Source organism: Kogia breviceps, chromosome 12 (genome assembly GCF_026419965.1).
Source record: "Kogia breviceps isolate mKogBre1 chromosome 12, mKogBre1 haplotype 1, whole genome shotgun sequence".
In the NCBI taxonomy this organism is placed as follows: Eukaryota; Metazoa; Chordata; class Mammalia; order Artiodactyla; family Physeteridae; genus Kogia; species Kogia breviceps.
The window spans coordinates 34,352,324-34,375,734 of record NC_081321.1 but is presented as its reverse complement, the minus strand read 5'-3'; the positions used below and the strand labels follow the sequence as shown (position 1 = coordinate 34,375,734).

The window sequence follows — 23,411 nt, the reverse complement described above, 5'->3', positions numbered from 1 at the left end:
TGCATAATCACTTGCTGCCTTGGCAAATAGAAGATCATTGCTTCCCTTGCCCAAGTGAAAACTAGTTATGCTACTTTTAATAGTCATCAAAAGAAAGACTTTGGAATTTGATTGGCATTTCTCATGAATCAAATTGCAGTGCTCCTCCGCAGATAGGCAGGTTGCTAAAAATATGGCATGATCTAAATATAATTCTACGAGCCACCTGTTTTATTAAGTCCTCTAATGCCTTACAAGGGTCCTTTCCAAGTTGAAAAAAAAAAATTAAGTGCTTCCTTAGGAGCCTTTGGGCAAAGCTCTAATATTTTTATTTTTTGAAGAGAAAGTCCTCTGCAGTGGGGTGGCTTATAGAAAAGTTGCTGGAAGCAAAATGCTTTTAAGTCCTTCATTGATAAATATGGACAAACCCCTTGGAGGACAAATTATTTTTTCTTGAAGTTACTCTTTTAAGCATAAGGTTTTGTTGAAGAAAAGGCCTCTGAGGTATAAAGGCAGTATTATTAGCAGGCTAGAGTGTTCTAGCATGACTAAAGGAAGTGCTGATGGACTTGATACAACTATATTCATCTTTCACATGAGAGTGCAGGTTGGACCCATGTGTGGGTTTATTGGAACATTATCATAGAAGTACCCCATAGTCAGATTTGATCCAAAAGGTATATAAAAAAAGTTTTCAAGATATATATATATTTACAGTATTATTTGGGAAGTGTGACATTATTCAAAATAGTTTTGGGATGAGTAACAAGCTGCCTCATTCCTATTTGTATCTTTTACCAGGATGCTATCACATTTCTTCTGCTCAGCATGCTTTTTAGAAAAGGTAGAAAGTGATTTTTTTCCCATGGGTCCATTTACTCAGGTTTCAAAAGTAGTCTTTGTTACCTCTAAGTATAGTTAACTATTTTTTCTAGGAAAGCAAAGAAAGCTGGAATTTTGGTATGTATTGAAAATAAGTGATTTGTAGTTATATTTGGAAAATAAGCACTGGTAGAATGAATGAAATATACTAGAAAAGTATCTAAGAAATAGATGAATTCTTTATAAATTTTTCTGTTTTACAGACTAGAATTTCAGTATATCTGATGGAATTTCCTTAATTTTTAGACCTTTTAAAAATGTGTAATCCTAATATACTAGCACATTATGTAACCAAGAGCACCTACACATTTTACTTTTCAGCATTAAAAGAAAACAAAATCATGTAACTATATCTCAAACAAGTCCCTAAACTATTGTAACTTAAGAATATTAGAGGAAAAAAAAAGGATTACTAAAGGGTATATGGGGGGAAAATCAGGTACTTTACCATGTTACAAAAAGGTTTATTTCGAGCTTCCCTGGTGGCGCAGTGGTTAAGAATCTGCCTGCCAATGCAGGGGACATGGGCTTGAGCCCTGGTCCGGGAAGATTCCACATGCCGCGGAGCAGCTAAGCCACAACTACTGAAGCCCATGTGCCTAGAGCCCAGGCTCCGCAACAAGAGAAACCACCACAATGAGAAGCCCACACACCGCAACGAAGAGTAGCCCCAGCTCGCTGCAACTAGAGAAAGCCCACCTGAAGTAACCAAGACCCAACACAGCCAAAAATAAAATAAATAGATAAATTTATTTTTAAAAATGTTTATTTCTGCAGATATATGTTGAGTGCCTGCTATGTCTCAGGCAATGTTTTAGGTTTGGGAACTGTAAAAATAGTAAAGGCTTTGGTACCTTTAAGGAGAGGCTGATGTGGTAATAATTATGAATGTAAAGAAGAATTTCTGACTATATTTGCCCTAATCATTTAAACAGCTTGCAGTGACTACTCAGTTAAAATAGTGATTGACATATGCTCTTTACAATGGAATTTAAAGCAACAATTTCAAAGTTATTATCCCTAAATAATTTAAAGATAATTAAGAAATGAAAATGAAGCCTCATTCACTGAAACTGTGCTTATCATAACATCCATAATTTAGTTATTCATTTCTGAATTGGCTTTTCACAGAAATATGCTTTTCTAAGTGGAAACTTGCCAAGTTTTACATGTAGGTAAATGTACATTTGTGTATTCGGAGGCGTGATGAGTGCTTTCCAGTGTCAAGCATAATGAGTGCAGCCTGCCCCTACCTGTTGAGCTTCTGCTGCGAATCCCCTTGTTGGCAAAGTTTCAGCCTCACTGTTCTCTGTCACTTGAACCTGTCAAGCTTTTCCCCATCACAGGGCCTTTCAATCACCGCTCTTCTGTTTGCAGTGTTCTCCCAGAGTTTTCCATGGCTACCCCCTCGTTGTTCTAGCCTCAGCCTAGAGTGCCTCCCCCCACCCTCTGGGATTCTCTGTCTCCTTTGCCTTATTTTCTTTATTGTACTTGTTACCACCAGGCATATTACATTTTTATTATCTGTCTTTTCCCGTATAAGTATGAATTCTTTGAAGGCAGGGATTTCGTCATGCTCACCTCTGTATCTCTAGCCCCTAGAACTCTGCCTGCTCATTAAATATTTGTCAGCTGTCTTGTAGGGTTTATCAGAATTGGTGTATGATCACTAGCACAATGCACTGGGTGAAGGCACGAACTGTGGAGCCAGCCTAACTGGGTTCACATCTTGGTCCTGTCACTTACTAGGTGTAAGGCTTGGAGAAGGTACTTAACCTCACTGTTCCTTATTCGTCTCACCTGTAAAGTGGGGATAATAATAACTTACCTCGGGCTTCCCTGGTGGCGCAGTGGTTGGGAGTCCGCCTGCCGATGCAGGGGACACGGGTTCGTGCCCCGGTCCGGGAGGATCCCACATGCCGCGGAGCGGCTGGGCCCGTGAGCCATGGCCGCTGAGCCTGCGCGTCCGGAGCCTGTGCTCCGCAACGGGAGAGGCCACAACAGTGAGAGGCCCGCGTACCACAAAAAAAAAATAAATAAATAAAAAATAATAATAATAATAATAACTTACCTCAATTATTAGGTGGAAATAAATTATAAGTGTATATGAATGATGTCTGCTGTATAGATCCGAGTTAGCTATTGAAATTATGATAAATGCCTACCCTTGATGATTTAGTCTCACCAAACTAGAGAAAGAGATTTATCTATCAGAGCTGACCATTTGAGGGATTCTTTCCACTCTCTTGACTACCAGTGGGTGCAAGGTCTTTCCGTGTCATCCCTTGCTGTCTTAGCAGCTGCACAAAGATATTATTTAATCTTCTGAAGTTATCGCTTTGACTCTCCTTCCTCCTCCCATTTCTCTTCAAACCTGTTGATAATTCACCAATGGAGCCCTTCTCAGAATGTTTTCAAGTGCCAAAATAAACCAATTTTATTGAAATACAGTTATCAGGATATTAAAAATAGTTATGTAAAATTTTACCTATTACCACATTAAATAAGATCTAATGGCAGGTCTAATAACACAGTTGTTGAACATAAACAATATTTTGAGATGGCAAGCATCTTCATGTGATGAAAATATCTGCTCTCTACTGGCAACATCACTGGGATTTGTTTCCTACATTCACAGTTGAAGAAAATTCTAACTTTCAATTATAGGTTCATGGTAATAAAAATGCAATTTTTTTCTCACCTGCTTATGGACTCTTTTTATTATAACATCCCTACATTCAAGAGTTCATATTCTAGCTCCAGTTTGTGTGTCCAGATTTGTCCTACTTCTTTCTGCTCAACATAAGCTGAGTTTACAAAAAGTAGGAAATATCTCTTTCTTGGTTTAACAGATATTTACTGTGTGCCACGCTGGCTGTGTGTCAGGTACTGTATAAGGCAATGTAAATTCAGGGCTAGGTCTCTTCCTGTATGAAGCCTGTCTAATGAGGGAGAACAGTTATAAATAGCAAACAAATATATAAATACAACATCGTGAGTGCTCTGAAGAAATCAAACAGTAGTAAACTCTAAAAAAGTAATATATTTTCAGGATTAGGGGTAGGGGTGTGGTCCCCTAGTTAGCTGGTAAAGGAAAAACTTTCTGAGTAGTTGCTATTTGAAGCTGAGACTTGAACGATGAGATGGAGTCCACCAGGCAAAGGGCTGTGGCAGGAATACGAGGTGAAGGGTGGGAATTGAGAACAGTGTATATGAAGTACCTGAAGTGAAAAGGATGCTATACCTAGTCCATCCTGAATCCATCTGCTTTCTCCCACCTCTACCTGTACTGTTTCTAATGAATCCTTCTAGCATTTCTTTAGTAGCAACCAGGCAAATAGAAATATTTAGTTTTTTATCCTTCCTTTATTACACAAATGGTAGTATACTATACATCCTGTTTTACAGTTTTATATTTTGGTATAATAATTGTATTAGAGGTCTTTCCATATCACTACATAAAATGTTTATTCTTTTTTGTCTATAACAACAAGATATTCCATTATATGGTTATACCATAGTTTATGTAAATATACTTTAACAGTGGACTTTTGAATTGGTTCCAATATTTTGCTGTTAAAAACAGTGCTATAGTTAGTAACCTTAATTATGTTAGCTCAACATGTGTGGAAATGTACAGTATCTGTAGGATAAATTTTCAAAAGGGGAATTGCTGTGTTAAAGAACAAACACATTTGTAATTGCAATAGATATTGCTAAATGCTTTGCATTGTGATTGCACTAATTTATATTTTCAACAGCTGTGTATCAGAGTGCCCGTTTTTCCACAGACACATTTGAAGTATGTAATAAAACTTTTAGAATTTTGCCAGTCTCATGGGTGAAAATGGTTTCTCAGTTTAGTATTATTTCTGTTCTTCCTGAGTGAAGTTTAACATTTTTTAAATGGGTTTTGAGTCATGGTTAGAATGACCTTCCCTATTCCAAAATTAAAGGGGCATTCTCTCATGTTACCTTCTAGTGCTGTTACAGTTTTATTTCAAAAGTTTACATCACTGACCCTTTGGAATTTATTCTGTGTGGGATGTATCCAAAGTATTTTGTCCAGATGTCTGCCCACATGTCTCAATCTATTTATTAAATATACTCTTTCCTCATTGATTTGAGATGCAGTCTATATACTAATAGTACTAAGTCCTATGGTTTAGGATTTATTGCTTGCCTTTCTTTTCAGTTCAGTGGTCCGTTGGTCTCATGTGCCAGCATTGGAGTTTTTAACTAATGTGGCTTTATAATATTTTAATATCTTGTAGGCCTAGTCCCACCTCACTGTTTTCTTATAATTGTCTTGGTTATTTCTTTTTTCTGTATGTACTTTGGAAGCAGTTTACATGTTAAAAAATCTGTTGGTATTTTTTTGAGATCTTGTTATATTGAGGAACATGGCAAGTGGTTTCTAAGTTCTCTTCCTTTGCTCTCCAGTAGGCCTTTGACATTTTACAGGAATCTGACAAATTTGTTTTATTCCTGGGCATTTAACCTTTTTTTTTTGTAAATTGGATTGCTTCCTCCATAGTATCTTCTCACTGTTTTTTATACACATGAATATTATTGAAGCCTGTGTATTTTCTCACTGAATTCACTTAGTTTTTATAGTAGTTTTTCAGTTAGTTCTTATTTGTTAAGGTATACACTGATGTTACCTATGAAGATGAAAGCTTTAACTCTTCCTTTCCAATTTTATGTTTCTAATCTTTTATCTAATTCTGTTGTCTAGGACAGGTGATACTGGACATCCTTATATTCCTGATCTAAGTGGGAATGCCTTGCATGTATCTTTGTTATGCATGATACTGTCTTTGGGCTGTGATAGAGTTTATCTTGTTAAGGGAGCATCTACCTATTTATATTTTATTGATGTTTTTAAGATCAAGAATGTTTGGTGATTTTTTTCAAAAGGCATGTGATTTTTTTTCCATTTGTGTAAGTGGTTATGATGAATTAAGACTTCCAATATTGAGCCATAGTTACATTCTTATGATAAACTCCATCTCGTCATGTATTTTTCACACATTACTGACTTTTCTTTGTTAATACAGTTTCGGACTTTAAGCTTGATATACATATGTGAGCTTGTCCTGTATTTGTTTTGTTTTCCTGGGTTGTTGTTTTGTTTTGTGCTGTCTTTACCAGGCTTTGCTATATGTTTGCACTAGCTTCATAAAAATAACTTGGAATTTTTTTCATTTTTGGGAACAGTTCAAATAACAGTGGAATTATCTGCTCTTTCAAGGTTTGGTGGAATTTCTCTATGAAATCATCAAGGCCAGGAGTTTTTGTGATGTAACTCTGACATCTTTTTCTATTGTTTGGTAGAAAAGGGGTCTGTGTTTGGATTTTTAACATTTCTGGTGTCATTTTGGTACATAATATTTTTCCAGAAAATTATCTCTAGCATAAGTTCTGCCTCTCACTGTCTGTTTTTCTGCTTTCCTCAGGCATTCACATCTTGTAATCTTTCTCTTCCAACTGCTATACCATCACTGTCATCATAATTCAGGTTTTGTTATCTCTCTTCTGGGCTATTGCCTCTATCTTATAACTGCTAGTATTCTACCGTACAGTGTCACTAGATTAAATTCCATGTCTAACAGTCTTATTCATTCCTTTAATATATGTTATCCAATATCCGCTGTGGGATAGGCATGCAGAGAAGAATACAGGCAAAGCTCTACTCTCATGGACTTATATTTTAGTGGATGGTATCAGACAAGAAACAAATATAAATAATAATCTATCAGGTAGTGATAAGCATTATGGAGAAAAATGAAATTGGATAGTGGGGATAGACGTAGGAGGCTGGGTAACATTTTTAAATAGGGTCATGAATGTTGAGTAGGGACCTGAAACAAGTGATAGTGGGAGCGAGCAGGGAAAAGTGGCAGGTTTAGAAAGTGCAAAGGTCCTGAGGTGAGAGAATATTTGTCATGTCTGAGGAATAGCAAAAGACATCAGGAATGGAGCTGTAGAATGGGCCGAGAAGAATAAGCCAATGGGAGAAGGTGAAGTCAGAACTGTTGGTCATCTGTGTGCTTGGAGGGACCGGGTGGTGCAAAGGGGTGGGCAGATCACACAGGACATTGTGGACCATGGTAAGGAATTTGAACCTTACTGAATGACGTGAAAAGTCATGTTACTTTTTTGTTTTTGTTTGTTCTTTTGATTCGAGAGCAACGTGATCTACACTTAAAAATTACTGTGACTCCTCTATAGAGACAATAGAGGGCTATTGATTTAGTTCAGAAAGGAGAGAAAGTTAGGTTAGATCATGGGTGTAGTAATAAAATTTGGGCGAAGTGGTTGGATTTCGGTTATACCTTGAAGGTTGAGCCGTTTACATTTGCAGATGAATTGAATGTGGGATTTGAGAGAGACCCATCCTTGGTTTCTCTCTAAGGATTTTTGTCCTAAGCTATCTGAATAATACTGTTGCCATTTACTGAAAGAGGGAGCATTGAAGAAATAGCAGGTTTGGACTGAAAAGAAAGAGTTTGGCTTTGGACATGTTGAGGTTGCGAATGCTACTAGGAAGTGTCAAAAAGCAAGTTGGATGTTGGATTCTGGAATTCAGGAAAACTCTTCAATGGCTCCCCATTGCTTACAAATTCTAAATTGCTAGCGTCACAGTCAAGATCTTTTAGCTGAGCCCAGCCTTCCTTTTAAGTCTTGTCTCACTCTATTACCTTATATAGACCAAGCCAAAGAGGCTTTCTTACTTCTAGAATGTGCTAAAGCTTTTAGCCATTTTAATGCCTTTGCCTATGCTATTCTTTATACCTGGAATACCCGTCACTTCACCTTGGTTTATTGGAATATTATCTGGTCTCCATGACTTTATACATAAGAGGGAGAAGTGAGCCAGGAAAGAAGCATTATGTTTAGTTGATGGCATTTAGTGGATGAACTCCTGGCTGTCTTGTTTCTGGGCTCTCATTTTAACCTGTGGCACAGCGTGCTTTCTCTGCTTAGTGACAGAAGAAAATTAATTTTTATTTTCTTTATTTCCAGATGGGAACATTTAAAGCACATGATGGTGAATATTTCTTAGAACCTATAATGAGGGCAGATGGGAGTGAACATGAAGATGATCATAACAAGCCACATCTTATATACAGACAGGAATTAAAGAGGAACTATTTTCTGCAGTCTCACAAGCCTTGTGAAGTTTCAGGTAAACTATGAAGTAAAACTCTTTCCAGTAAAAATATGATACTATTTAAATCTTTTTCAGGTTAGAATTTACATATTTTCCTTAAATATTGATATATATGATATTTTAAATAAATTTTCTTGACCTATAAGGATCCATTAGAAATTATCCGTAGGCAATTTTGTTGCAGACTAAATTTGAATCCAAAAATGTGTTCAGTAGCGTTGACCCTTGAACAGCATGGTGGATAAGGGCACTGATGCCTGCACAGTTGAAAATACATGTATAACTTTACAGTCAGCCCTCCTGATATTCAGTTCTCCATCCATGGATTCAAACAACCATGATCGTGTAGTACTGTAGTACAAATTTAGTGAAAAAAACTCACATAAGTGGACCCGCGCAATTCTAACCTGTGTTGTTCAAGGGTCCACTGTATACGAGATTTGTAGCAAAGCATCAGAAAACTTTTATTTCAGTCTGTTAGTCACAGTAGTATGATTTTTCTCAGCAGAATTTTACATGATTAAAAAAAACTGAACCTAAGTAACAATATCATGTTGCTCGATTTTGCATGCTTTTAAATTTGCATGAAGGAAGCATTGCAGATCGTTTTCTGGGACTTTTTTGCTTAGCATTGTTTCTGAGGTTCATCCACGTGGGTACATGTAGCAGCTGTTCATTTTCATTGCTGAGTATATCACAGTTCACATATCCATTTTCCTGTTGATGAGCTTTTGGGTTATTTGCAGTTTTTTGCTATTATAAACAATGCTTCTGTGAAATTTTTTTGTCTTCATCTCCTGTGTTTGAGTTTTTCCAAAGTATACACATAGATACTAGAGAATTCCACATTGTTTTGCAAAGTGGTTTTTATCAGTTTATATTTTCAGCAATATATGAGAGAGATGTGTCTTTTTTCATTATTTCTTATAAAATTCAGACTAATGATTTATCATAAATTAGAATCTAGGAATTACCAGTTTCTATAAAGTGTAAGTCTGTTGCTAATAGAATACTTGTACATTGCATAGAAGTTGTATTAAGAGTTGTGTCCATATATGTACATGAATCTTCACTGTATCATTTTGTCACTCTGTCACTCTATGAAGAACGGAGCAAAGCACCTGCAGTTACCATCAAAGTACAAAATATGGACAAAAGAGTGGGATTAGAAAGGATTTATTTGAGATTTTAGGTGTCCATAAACTATAGTTCCAAACACTGCGATGCCATCTGTTTTGGGATATAATGATATGTAGGCCTTTGAAGGTTTTCCCTGGGAATGCACTTCTTAACCTTTGCTATTATAAGAGTGCCATTTTGGAGTGGTTCTCACTGTGTCTAAGGCCGTGTTTTAAATCTATTGACACAATAGATGCCTTTCTTATGCTTTTAATATGAGCATAAGGGTTTCATTTTTGTGGCTTCAAAGAAAACACAAATGGGTACAGCTCCACAATAGAATTCTACAGAAGGCAGCTTATGCTTGTTCTGATCTACCATTCAGGAGCAGCTTGTTTAATGAATTGTTTAGCTTCTTAAGAAGAAAGCCACCAAGTAGACACTCTGAATGCATAAATGTTTCACATAATGATATGCAAGGTTTTGCATTCACAATCAGTGTTCATTATCAGAAACAGAATGGTTCAAGAAAAGCCAGGCCCTTTTGTCTAAAAAAACAAAAAACTTATACTAAGTTAGATTTATTATAAAGCTACAAATAACAAGCAAGTAGAAAGCTATGGGATTTACTTTTAATCATGATATTATTTCCCACAACATTTATCTACTAAAATGTTAAAAGTAGTATCATTCTTTTCAGTTCTTAAATTACCTACATTTTTAGGTATAGTTAACATGCATATTTTAATCACTAAAAAAGGCAATCAATTAGTGGCCTAAATACTTACCTGTTAATCATCATCTTGTTAGTAAAAATGGAGAGTTATGAATGTAAGTAGTAAAATGTTATCAAAGGCTTTTTTCTTCTTCCCCAGTTCACACATTGTTGTTCAGAAATACTTGCAGAATCTTACATATTCTAAAGGTAAACCTTCATTCAGGAGAATTCTTCAAATAGGTAGGCCTAAAGATTTAGCACATGAACCAAAAGGATTCATTGGAAAAGGAAAGGTCATTTCCCCACCATATTTCTATTGATTTTAATTCATTACAACCCTAAAATGTTGTAATTCATAGTGACTTCAGCCTTGATGAATTAGATTAAGGTGTTTTTAACATCAGATTTCACCATGTGCCTTGAGGCCATACGAATTATATCTGGTAGCCAAACCTAAGCCTTTGTGGATGCCAGGTTCCCAGGTAGACATCAGACTTAGTCTAAGTAAAATCCAGTGGAAATAGCAAAACAAGCCCATAAAACCCATGAGATGAACAAACAACCACATAGTGACAAAATTAAAACCCAAGGGAGAGGGAAGCCCTGAAAAGCCTGATAGAAATGAAAATAAACCTCTGGATTCTAAGTGTGGTTCTGCTGCTGTTTATCCTCCAAGGCGGATCAGAGCTCCTCTGTGTTCTTCAGGGGACCCGGTGAGTCTTGCTCACTTTCTCCCATTGCAAATTTATTCATTGAGTCCTTAATAAATATAAAGGAGGGAACTGGGTAAGACTTGAGTGTTTCTCTTCATTTAGGTTCTCCAAGCCCAATGGGTACAAAAGAACACAAAAACAGAAAAATTGCAAAACTGAGCAGAGGCTGCCCTACCTGTGTTAGGAGCAGATCAAGTGGCCGAGCAACAAAAATTGCCCTGGGTTTCACCAAGGAGGTGACATTTAAACCATTTAATCTTCACTGTGAAGGATTTATCGGTATTTTCTAAGAAAAAAAAAAAAAGGAGGATGGGCTTATATTAAAACATCTGTGGGATTTGTCTTAGTTAAGTAGGCTAAGAAGATAGACATAGAGATAACTAACTGCCTTTGAAAGAAGAGTTTATTACTTACAGTCCCCAAGAGATGGGGACATGTCCCCCTGGGTCTCATGGAGAAGCACCCAGCTTGGTCAGGAGGTGAAGGAGGGAGGGAAAGGCATGGGCAAAGGCTTTGTTTCTGCAGTGATGGGAAGTTGTTACACAGGGTGTCTCCTGTTGGTCAGGAAGTGAAGCACTGATCACGATTTGTGGTTTGTGGTCAGAAGCTTTGTAATACGGTTTCAGTGGGCTTGTTGAAAGCTGGACTGTGGCAGACATATAAACATCTTTGGCTGTTAGTTTGGTCCTGTGATTAATGCCAACTCATCAGTTACAAAAACTACAGCCAGTTGGTTAGGACAGACCTCTAGATAAGGGGCAATAGTATTTGTGTCTTCAGTGTCCTGATGTATGTGAAGAAGAGTGTAGGATGTAAGGAAAGATGAGGCCGTGAAGGCACACAGGCCAACCGAAAGGGCTCCAAGGGTCTTGTAGGCTATTCCATAAGCCCTGGGGAAATGAAGAACTTCCAAAACAGAGACATCCTCTCTTATAACGTATTACTCAGCTGGCAGATTATTTCTAAAGATACCTTTGGATTTGAATAAGAAAAGACTGAAGGCAGAAAGACCGAATCCAAGAAAGCAGCTATCTTGTCAGCAAAGGACATGTCAAACAAGTAAAGTGCCCATAAAGAATAAATTAAAGATGATTTCCTTAAAGCATTGTCTTCAATTTTGATGATATGGTAAAGATTTTTTTTTTTTGGTGAGTGATCAATTTGGATATTTCTGTGAGTGTCTGAGAATTGTCTTCTTAATAAAATTATATTTAGATATAGATTATTTCCCTTTCCTTTAAAGATAATTAATCAGCATGTGTTTGGGGAAACCCAGAAGTCTTTAGTGTCAGCAGAAGCCAGGGTTCACTTAGTAAGCTGGGAGTCAGGGAACAGAGATCTACTTCTGGCTCTCTAACTGACTTTGAGACCTTAACCTCTCTGGGTCTTAACCTAGAGTAGGTAGTGAATGGCTAATTAATTTAATGGTTCCTATTTAAGACAAGTTTAGGAGTTTCTGTCTTAGATACCTCACAGATACAGGAACGCAGTTACCAGAAATGAGTGAAGTGAGGTGTCGTTAGGACATTGAGGTGTCCTTAGGGCAGTGGAATAGACATGCTTCTTGCAAAAGGTGCATTGGAAGTGTGGGACCATTATTCCCAGATCCTTTGTATCTTACAGAGAAGCTGAAAATCTAAGATTTTTTTTAAGTGGGGGGAAAAAGTTAGAAACATGAGAGCTGAATTTTGCCCGTTGGCTGCCAGTTTGCAACCTTTTAATGATTTCTAAGGTTCCTGACATTTATTACATTTTATAAATTTGTGGGTAGAGAAGGAGGTACCATTAATCTAGGAAGAGAGGATTGTAAATATGGCCATGACAATGGCCAATATTTTGAACTAATAACTTGTTAATGGTATTTTTAAGAGTTAGCTCAGGCTTCTAAATATTTATAGAAATGACTATAGTGATGTCACTCATTTGCCCACCCTTTATTAAAACTACTCTCTCAAAGATCTCTTATGAGCTTCTACTTGCCAAAAGCAGTCATCTCTCTCAGGCTTACTGCCATGTCATTTGGGGGGATTATTTCTCACTCTTGATCAACTTTGGCTTCTCTGACACACTTTGCGTCCATCTTTGCTGCTTTTCTTTCTTACCTTTCTTCCCATTTCAGTTCCTGGTTGTCACTGTACCATCTTCTAAGTTAAACATTTTTTTAAAGTGCTCTTCTTGGCCACCAGTTTACACCATTTCTTATGTAGTCTGTGATTTTTTTGTACTTCTCTAATTTTAACTACTAACTTAAATGTTAGAGAACTTAAAAATGTTTATATTCAGTTTGTCTTGAGATGAAATCTCAGGTTTACAACTGCCTCATGCCGATATTTTCTTGCATGTCCCAGCGGCATCTTAGACTCAATACATCTAAATCCTAAGCCATTCTCTCTTCTGTCTCGCTGTTCGCCTGCATCCCCAAAAGATGCCTTTATTGTTTTGGTTTCCAAATTTATGTCTAAATCAAGCACATGCTATAGTGGAAACGTAACAAGTATTGCTTTATAAAGCCTTATTCAATTAACTAGAAAAGACTGATTTATATTTGAATAACAAATTATTTGCCTCACCCACTCAGGTTTTCCTGTTTTGCTTTATTTGTTCATCAGTATTCTAAAGTGCATGAAAGTAGTTTATGATTTTCCTAAGTGGCTATTCTTCAGTCTTATTGTAATAGTAATGTTCTTAAGTTAAATTTCATCCCAAACCAAAGAAATATCCTAAACTGTGAAGTTTGACCTATTAAGATTTTGAGACTATGAATGCTATGGACTAGAAGATACATATATATGGTTCTGTGCTTTTCAAAGCACTCTTCACATGTCACTGATCCTTAGAGTAATTCTGAGCTATAATCATCCTCAACTTATGCATGTTTTCTGTGAGGGGAAGACCTTGTGGTGCTGTGACAATTGTTTGTCCACACGTACAGGGTTATTTTATTAGCTGACCTGTTTTGCCAGTTGTGTGCTCTGCTATGCCATAATTGTGAAATGTGCATGTGTTTAAGAATGCATTCCAAAGAGAAGAATCAGTCTGCTATACTCGATGCTTATTTTGTGTTGCATTATTACGCCTGTGGCAATTCCCAGAGCTTTGAAGTCCTATTTTATTTGTGAAGTCTTGTATTATCTAGTTTTACTTATAGTGAAGTTAATGATTCCCACATTGGGTGAATTGTGTGAAATGGGCAAATGAGGAAGGGAACCAATATGTTAGGAACCAGAAGGTATGTTTATCCAGTCTGTCAGGTGTATTTTGAAATGTATATATCACGATAGGTAACTGAAATCCTCTATATTTTAACTGTGGTAACAATAGTTCTTTCCAGGAAGGACTACCCAAAAACTACATGCTTTTTTTTTTTTTTTTTTTTTTTTTTTTTTTTTTTTGTGGTACGCGGGCCTCTCACTGTTGCGGCCTCTCCCGTTGCGGAGCACAGACTCCGGACGCGCAGGCTCAGCGGCCATGGCTCACGGGCCCAGCCGCTCCGCGGCATGTGGGATCTTCCCGGACCGGGGCACGAACCCCTGTCCCCTGCATCGGCAGGCGGACTCTCAACCACTGCGCCACCACGGAAGCCCCCTTACATTGTTTTAAAATTTCTTATGTGCTCTGTTATCCTACCTCTCAGTTTTAAGATTCTTTGTTTATGCTCCTTAAAGTAAGAGGTTATATTTTATGTCCTTATTTACATTCCTCACAGTAACTAATACTATTGAAATATGTTATGCACATAATAAATGCTGTGTAAATAGTTGAGGAATTGTTAGTACTAAAATAATCGCTTACAGGTAGGTGTGTAAGATGAGGTTCATTCAGAAGATGATTTGGGGCCTCATAGAAAGAGAACCTAACTCAGATATGGAAGTCCTAGAAGCTTACTGGAGAAAATAACTCATTATCTGAGACTCAAAAGAAGAGTAGGGATTAGTCAGGGAGACAGTGAGAATTATTTCATATGGAAGCAACAACATGTATAAACACCTGGAGATGAGGCAGTACTAGAACCATGTGGGAACTAAAAGTAATTAATAAAAACTGTGGGATGCCAGGAGATGGTGAGATGACCTGATGTTGGGGAGGTCAGCAGGCGAAAGATCGTGAAGGTCAGTGTAAACCTGGATTGGGTGTTTGGGCTTTAACTCAGCGCCCATCCAGTAGATATTGGGAGTCATCTCCCCCAGTACTTCAAACAAAGTTCCTGGTATAGGGTTTGATTATTTTGTTTAACCTGACTTTGCCTGAGTTAATTGCTGTTATGGAGACAGAGCTGTAATCAGCCATACCCACCCTGCTGGTGGGGTCAGATCACTGTAACTAGAACTATAGACTAAGTGGATGGACAGGGGTAGATACCCAAAGAGAAACTGGGGACTGTTCTAAGAAGTTAGGTGAATAAATGCTGGGTAGAGAAAACCATAGCATGCAGAAACACAGGATGGACAGTTGTGATACTGGGGTTAGAAAAATTGTGTTTAAAGTGCTTTTGAGCACTGCAAAAGGAGATGCCAACAATTGATAAGTACAGAATGAAGGGGTTATTTCTGACATTATTAGGTTAGTAGCTGAACTTCATGTTGAAGGACATAGAATGGGTAGAGGACTGAGTTATTAACTGCTAAAATACAGGCTATGGTACAAGAAAGAGAACTGGTAATATTATTCTTAGTGTAACACTGTCCAGAATTTTCAGTTAACTCATTTTTTCCACTGTCAGAAAATTCAGTAATTTCACATATATTCTAGCAAACTTGGATTATCTGACCACACCTCTGTTTTTTATTTTGGGGTTGCAGAGAATGCAAATAGAAAGACTAAGCTAATATTCAGGTTGTGACTTTCAAAATTTGTGCAACAAGAAAATAGAAGACATTTCTGAATTCTTTATCTTTTACTGTAGTAGTATACCCACTGCTAGCCCTAGAGGACTCGGTTTATAGTTCAACTGGAAAGAGAAAATGTATGGTGTAGGGTCAATAAATAAAAAGCCTTCCCTTTCTGTTTCCCATCTCGTGGTGTGCTAGGACAAGAAAGGACAATGAAAAAGCAAGTAGAGTGTAGTGGTGAAGTGTGTGGGGGCAGGTTTTCCCTGCTCCACGTTCTGGGGTGGGGTTGAATTTAATAAGTGGAGAAGAAGGCTGACTGCTAAGAGGAGACTCTGGTCCTTGTTCTACATAAATAACTCTGGAGGATGAGGTCTCAATTTTACCCTAACATGGGTTTGTTTATTCATTTGTTCATTCATTTATAAAATATGTATTGAGTACCTCCTTCACTGAAGCTACAAAGGTGCTGGGGCTGCATAGCACGTACCATGACCAGCCTGTACAAATACAGTTGCTGTGAGGGAGGGGGAGACGGTAGTAGGAGATGAAGTTAGTGTGGTAGTGGGAGGCTAGATCCTATAGTTGTAGGTGGATCCAGGTTGTGGGGCCTAAAGATTAAACAAAGGGTGGGGGGGGTTCTTTAAGAAAAATAATAGAGAAATTATAATACAAAATTTCTTGGGTTCCTTCAAAGTCTTTGAAAGGGACTTTGTAAGTAAGAGATCAGAAGTTAACCTGTTTTAGGTTCATGGTGAACCCACCTCAACCCATAGGACATTGTAAGTCACAGTAATGGCTTTGGCTATAACTTTAACACTGGAAACCACTGTAGGAGTTTGAACATAAGAGTGACCTGATCAGCCTACATTTTAAAGGGGTCACTCAGATTGTTGTAAGGAATGATGTAAGGCTAGCAGAAGGGCAGAAGCAAAGAGGGTTAGAGGCTATTGCAGTAATCATGTTGATAAATGATGTCTTGAATTAGGGTGATAGCCATGAAGTTAGTGAGAAGTGGCCACATACTCTGTACATTTTAATTACTTAAATAATTAATTAATTTATTAAACATCTTTATTGGAGTACAATTGCTTTACAATGGTAAAGCTTTATAACAAAGTGAATCAGCTATACATATACATATATCCCCATATCCCCTCCCTCTTGCATCTCCCTCCCTCCCACCCTCTCTATCCCACCCCTCTAGGTGGTCACAAAGCACTGAGCTGATCTCCCTGTGTTATGTGGCTGCTTCCCACTAGCTATCGATTTTACATTTGGTAGTGAAAATATGTCCATGCCACTCTCACTTTCTCCCAGCTTACCCTTCCCACTCCCCGTGTCCTCAAGTCCATTCTCTAGTAGGTCTGCATCTTTATTCCCATCCTGCCCCTAGGTTCTTCATGACCATTTTTTTTTTTTTAGATTCCATATATATGTGTTAGCATACGGTATTTGTTTTTTTCTTTTTGACTTAACTTCACTCTGTATGACAGACTCTAGGTCCATCCACCTCACTACAGATAACTCAATTTTGTTTCTTTTTATGGCTGAGTAATATTCCATTGTATACATGTGCCACATCTTCTTTATCCATTCATCTGTTGATGGACACTTAGGTTGCTTCCATGTTCTGGCTATTGTAAATAGAGCTGCAGTGAACACTGTGGTACATGACTCTTTGTGAATTATGGTTTTCTCAGGGTATATGCCCAGTAGTGGGATTGCTGGGTTGTATGGTAGTTCTATTTGTGGTTTTTTAAGGAACCTCCATACTGTTCTCCATAGTGGCTGTATCAATTTACATTCCCACCAACAGTGCAAGAGGATTCCCTTTTCTCCACACCCTCTCCAGCATTTATTGTTTGTAGATTCTTTGATGATAGCCATTCTGACTGGTGTGAGATGATATCTTGTTGAGTTTTGATTTGCATTTCTCTAATGATTAGTGCTGTTGAACATTCTTTCATGTGTTTGTTGGCAATCTGTATATCTTCTTTGGAGAAATGTCTATTTAGTTCTTCTGCCCATTTTTGGATTGGGTTGTTTGTTTTTTTGTTATTGAGCTGCATGAGTTGCTTATAAATTTTGGAGATTAATCCTTTGTCAGTTGCTTCATTTGCAAATATTTTCTCCCATTCTGAGGGTTGTCTTTTTATCTTGTTTATGGTTTCCTTTGCTGTGCAAAAGCTTTTAAGTTTCATTAGGTTCCATTTGTTTATTTTTGTTTTTATTTCCATTTCTCTAGGAGGTGGGTCAAAAAGGATCTTGCTGTGATTTATGTCATAGTGTTCTGCCTATGTTTTCCTCTAAGAGTTTGATAGTGTCTGGCCTTACATTTAGTTCTTTAATCCATTTTGAGTTTATTTTTGTGTATGGTGCTAGGGAGTGTTCTAATTTCATTCTTTTACATGAAGCTGTACAGTTTTCACAGCACCACTTATTGAAGAGGCTGTCTTTTCTCCATTGTATATTCTTGCCTCCTTTATCAAAGATAAGGTGACCATATGTGCGTGGCTTTATCTCTGGGCTTTCTATCCTGTTCCATTGATCTATATTTCTGTTTTTGTGCCAGTACCATCCTGTCTAGATTACTGTAGTTTTGTAGTATACTCTGAAGTCAGGGAGCCTGATTCCTCTAGCTCCATTTTTCTTTCTCAATATTGCTTTGGCTATTCGGGGTCTTTTGTGTTTCCATACAAATTGTGAAATTTTTTGTTCTGGTTCTCAGAAAAATGCCAGTGGTAGTTTGATAGGTATTGCATTGAATCTGTAGATTGCTTTGGGTAGTATAGCCATTTTCACAATGTTGATTCTTCCAATCCAAGAACATGGTATATCTCTCCATTTGTATCATCTTTAATTTCTTTCATCAGAGTCTTATAATTTTCTGCATATAGGTCTTTTGTCTCCTTAGGTAGGTTCATTCCTAGGTATTTTATTCTTTTTGTTGCAGTGGTAAATGGGAGTGTTTCCTTAATTTTACTTTCAGATTTTTCATCATTAGTGTATAGGAATGCAAGAGATTTCTGTGCATTAATTTTGTATCCTGCTACTTTACCAGATTCATTGATTAACTCTAGTAGTTTTCTGGTAGCATCTTTAGGATTCTCTATGTATATTATCATGTCATCTGCAAACAGTGACAGGTTTACTTCTTTTCCAATTTGGATTCCTTTTATTTCTTTTTCTTCTCTGACTGCTGTGGCTAAAACTTCGAAACTATGTTGAATAATAGTGGTGAGAGTGGGCAGCCTTGTCTTGTTCCTGATCTTAGTGGAAATGGTTTCAGTTTTTCACCATTGAGAACAATGTTGGCTGTGGGTTTGTCATATATGGCCTTTATTATGTTGAGGTAACTTCCCTCTCTGTCTACTTTCTGGAGGGTTTTTATCATAAATGGGTGTTGAATTTTGTCAAAAGCTTTTTCTGAATCTATTGAGATGATCATATGGTTTTTATTCTTCAGTTTGTTAATACTGTGTATCACAATGATTTGCGTATATTGAAGAATCTTTGCATTCCTAGAATAAACCCCACTTGATCATGGTATGTGATCCTTTTAATGTGCTGTTGGATTTTGTTTTCTAGTATTTTGTTGGGGATTTTTGCATCTATGTTCATCAGTGATGTTGCCTTGTAGTTTTCTTTCTTTGTGACGTCTTTGTCTGGTTTTGGTATCAAGGTGACCTCGTAGAATGAGTTTGGGAGTGTTCCTCCCTCTGCTATATTTTAGAAGAGTATGAGGAAGATAGATGTTAGCTCTTTCTAAATGTTTGATAGAATTTGCCTGTGAAACCATCTGGTCCTGGGCTTTTGTTTGTTGGAAGATTTTTAATCACAGTTTCAACTTCAGTGCTTGTGATTGATCTGTTTATATTTTCTGTTTCTTCCTGGTTCAGTCTCAGAAGGTTGTGATTTTCTAAGAATTTGTCCATTTCTTCCAGGTTGTCCATTTTATTGGCATAGAGTTGCTTGTAGTAATCTCTCATGATCCTTTGTTTTTCTGCCATGTCAGTTGTTACTTTTCCTTTTTCATTTCTAATTCTATTGATTTGAGTCTTCTCCTTTTTTTCTTGATGAGTCTGGCTAATGGTTTATCAACTTTTTTTATCTTCTCAAAGAACCAGCTTTTAGCTTTATTGATCTTTGCTATTGTTTCCTTCATTTCTTTTCATTTATTTCTGATCTGGTCTTTATAATTTCTTTCCTTCTGCTAACTTTGGGGTTTTTTTGTTCTTCTTTCTCTAATTGCTTTACGTGTAAGGTTAGGTTGTTTATTTGAGATGTTTCTTGTTTCTTAAGGTAAGATTGTGTTGCTATAAACTTCCCTCTTAGAACTGCTTTTGCTGCATCCCATAGGTTTTGGGCCGTCGTGTTTTCATTGTCATTTGTTTATAGGTATTTTTTGATTTCCTCTTTGATTTCTTCAGTGATCGCTTGGTTATGAAGTAGTGTATTGTTTAGCCTCCATGTGTTTGTATTTTTTACAGATTTTTTCCCTGTAATTGATGTTTAGTCTCATAGCATTGTATTCGGAAAAGTTACTTGATACAATTTCAATTTTCTTAAATTTATGAAGGCTTCATTTGTGAATCAAGGTATGATCTATCCCGGAGAATGTTCCATGAGCACTTGAGAAGAAAGTGTATTCTGTTGTTTTTGGATGGAGTGTTCTATAAATATCAATTAAGTCCATCTTGTTTAATGTATCATTTAAAGCTTGTGTTTCCTTATTTATTTTCATTTTGGATGATCTGTCCATCGGTGAAAGTGGGGTGTTAAATGTCCCCTACTATGATTGTGTTACTGTTGATTTCCCCTTTTATGGCTGTTAGCATTTGCCTTATGTATTGAGGTGCTCCTATGTTGGGTGCATAAATATTTACAATTATTATATCTTCCTCTTGGATTGATCCTTTTATCATTATATAGTGTCCTTCTTTGTCTCTTGTAATAGTCTTTGTTTTAAAGTCTATTTTGTCAGATATGAGAATTGCTACTCCAGGTTTCTTTTGATTTCCATTTGCATGGAATATCTTTTTTCATCCCCTCACTTTCGGTCTGTATGTGTCCCTATATCTGAAGTGGGTCTCTTGTAGACAGCATATATACAGGTATTGTTTTTGTATCCATTCAGCCAGTCTATGTCTTTTGGTTGGGGCATTTAATCCATTTACATTTAAGGTAATTATTGATATATATATTCTTATTACTATTTCTTAATTGTTTTGGGTTTGTTAATGTAGGTGTTTTCCTTCTCTTGTGTTTCCTGCCTAGAGAAGTTCCTTTAGCATTTGTTGTAGAGCTGGTTTGGTGTGCTGAATTCTCTTAGCTTTTGCTTGTCTGTAAAGGTTTTAATTTCTCTGTCGAATCTGAATGAGTTCCTTGATGGGTAGAGTAATCTTGGTTGTAGGTTTTTCTCCTTCATCACTTTAAATATGTCCTGCCACTCCCTTCTGGCTTGCAGAGTTTCTGCTGAAAGATCAGCTGTTAACCGTATGGGGATTCCCTTGTGTGTTATTTGTTGTTTTTCCCTTGCTGCTTTTAATATTTTTTCTTTCTATTTAATTTTTGATAGTTTGGTTAATATTTGTTGGCATGTTTCTCCTTAGATTTATCCTTTATGGGACTCTCTGCACTTCCTGGACTTGATTAACTATTTCCTTTCCCATATTAGGGAAGTTTTCAACTCTAATTTCTTCAAATATTTTCTCAGTCTCTTTCTTTTGCTCTTCTGGGACCCCTATGATTTGAATGTTTGTGTGTTTAATGTTGTCCCAGAATTCTCTGAGACTGTCGTCAATTCTTTTCATTCTTTTTTCTTTATCTTGCTCTGCAGTAGTTATTTCCACTATTTTTTCTTCCAGGTCACTTATCCGTTTTTCTGCCTCAGTTATTCTGCTATTGATTCCTTCTAGAGAAGTTTTAATTTCATTTATTGTGTTGTTCATCATTGTTTGTTTGCTCTTTAGTTCTTCTAGGTCCTTGTTAAATGTTTCTTGTATTTTCTCCATTCTATTACCAAGATTTTGGATCATCTTTACTATCATTATGAATTCTTTTTCAGGTAGACTGCCTATTTCCTCTTCATTTGTTTGGTCTTGTGGGTTTTTACCTTGCTCCTTCATCTGCTGTATGTTTCTCTGTCTTCTCATTTTGCTTAACATACTGTGTTTGGGGTCTCCTTTTTGCAGGCTGCAGGTTCATAGTTCCTGTTGTTTTTGGTGTCTGCCCCTAGTGGCTGAGGTTGGTTCATTGGGTTGTGTAGGCTTCTTGGTGGAGAGGACTAGTGCATGTGTTCTGGTGGATGAGGCTGTATCTTGTCTTTGTGGTGGGCAGATCTGTGTCCGGTGGTGTGTTTTGTGGTGTCTGTGACCTTATTATGATTTTAGGCAGCCTTTTTGCTAATGGGTTGGGTTGTGTTCCTTTCTTGCTAGTTGTGTGTCAATGCTTGCTAGTGTCCAGCATTGTAGCTTGCTGGTCGTTGATTGGAGCTGGGTCTTGGTGTTGAGATGGAGATCTCTGGGAGATTTTCACCGTTTGATATTACGTGGGGCCGGGAGGTGTCTGGTGGACCAATGTCCTGAACTCAGCTTTCCCACCTCAGAGGCACAGGCCTGAAATCTGACTGTAGCACCAAGACCCTGTCATCCACACGGCTCCGAATAAAATGGAGAAAAAAAGAAAGAAAATAAAGTTGTTAAAATAAAAAAGAGTTAAAAATTAAGAAAAGAAAGAAAGAAGAGACCAACCAAACCAAAAAACAAATCCAGCAATGATAACAAGTGCTAAAAACTATACTAAAAAATAAAAAATAAATAAAATGGACAGACCGAACTGTAGGACACATGGTAAAAGCAAAGCTATACAGACAAAATCATACAAGGAAGCATACACATACACACTCACAAAAAGAGAAAAAGTAAAAAAAAATATATATATATCATTGCTCCCAAATTCCACTGCCTTAATTTGGAATGATTCATTGTCTATTCAGGTATTCCACAGATGCAGGGTACATCAAGTTGATTGTGGATATCTAATCCACTGCTCCTGAGGCTGCTGGGAGAGATTTACCTTTCCCTTCTTAGTTCACACAGCTCCTGGGGTTTTGCTTTGGATTTGGTCCCTCCTCTGCATGTAGGTCACCTGAGGGCATCTGTTCCCCCTCTCAGACAAGATGGGGTTAAAGGAGCATCTGATTAGGGGGCTCTGGTTCACTCAGGCTGGGAGGAGGGAGGGGCACCGAATGCGGGGTGAGCCTGTGGCAGCAGAGGCTGGAGTGATGTTGCAACAGCCTGAGGCACACTGTGTGTTCTCCTGGATCACAGGACCCTGGCAGTGGCGGGCTGCACAGGCTCCTGGTAGGGGAGGTGTGCATAGTGACCTGTGGTCACACACAGGCTTCTTGGTGGCGGCAGCAGCAGCCTTAGCGTCTCATTCCTGTCTCTGGGGTCTGCACTGATAGCCGCAGCTCGCACCCGTCTCTGGAGCTCCTTTCAGCGGGGCTCTTAATCCCCTTTCCTCAAGCACAGCGAATCAAAGAGGCAAGAAAAAGTCTCTTGCCTCTTCGGCAGCTCCAGACTTCTGAACTCCCTCAGGCTAGCCGTGGTGCACTAACCCCTTCTGGCTGTGTTCACGCCCTCCAGTCCTCTCCCTGGGATCTTATCTCCGAAGCCTGAGCCTCAGCTCCCAGTCCCCGCCTGCCCCGGCGGGTGAGCAGACAAGCGTCTCGGGCTAGTGAGTGCTGGTTGGCACCAATCCTCTGTGCTGGAATCTCTCCGCTTTGCCCTCCACACCCTGTTAGTGCACTCTCCTCCGCGGCTCTAAAGCATCCCCTCCGCCCCCAGCAGTCTTCGCCCACGAAGGGGCTTCTAGTGTGTGGGAAGCTTTCCTGCTTCACGGCTCCTTCCCACTGGTGCAGGTCCCGTCCCTATTCTTTGTCTCTGTTTTCTCTTTTTTCTTTTGCCCTACCCAGGTACGTGGGGAGTTTC

General features: G+C 38.0%; 1 protein-coding gene across 1 annotated transcript in view; it reads left to right on the top strand.

Moving 5' to 3' along the window:
* ADAMTS20 (ADAM metallopeptidase with thrombospondin type 1 motif 20) overlaps window positions 1-23,411 on the top strand; it is a 188,237-nt gene that overhangs the window by 9,546 nt on the left and 155,280 nt on the right. Inside the window, exon 3 of the mRNA XM_059080523.2 lies at window positions 7,891-8,053. Within this exon, the coding sequence (XP_058936506.1) occupies window positions 7,891-8,053 (163 nt within the window). The remainder of the gene's footprint in view (window positions 1-7,890; window positions 8,054-23,411) is intronic.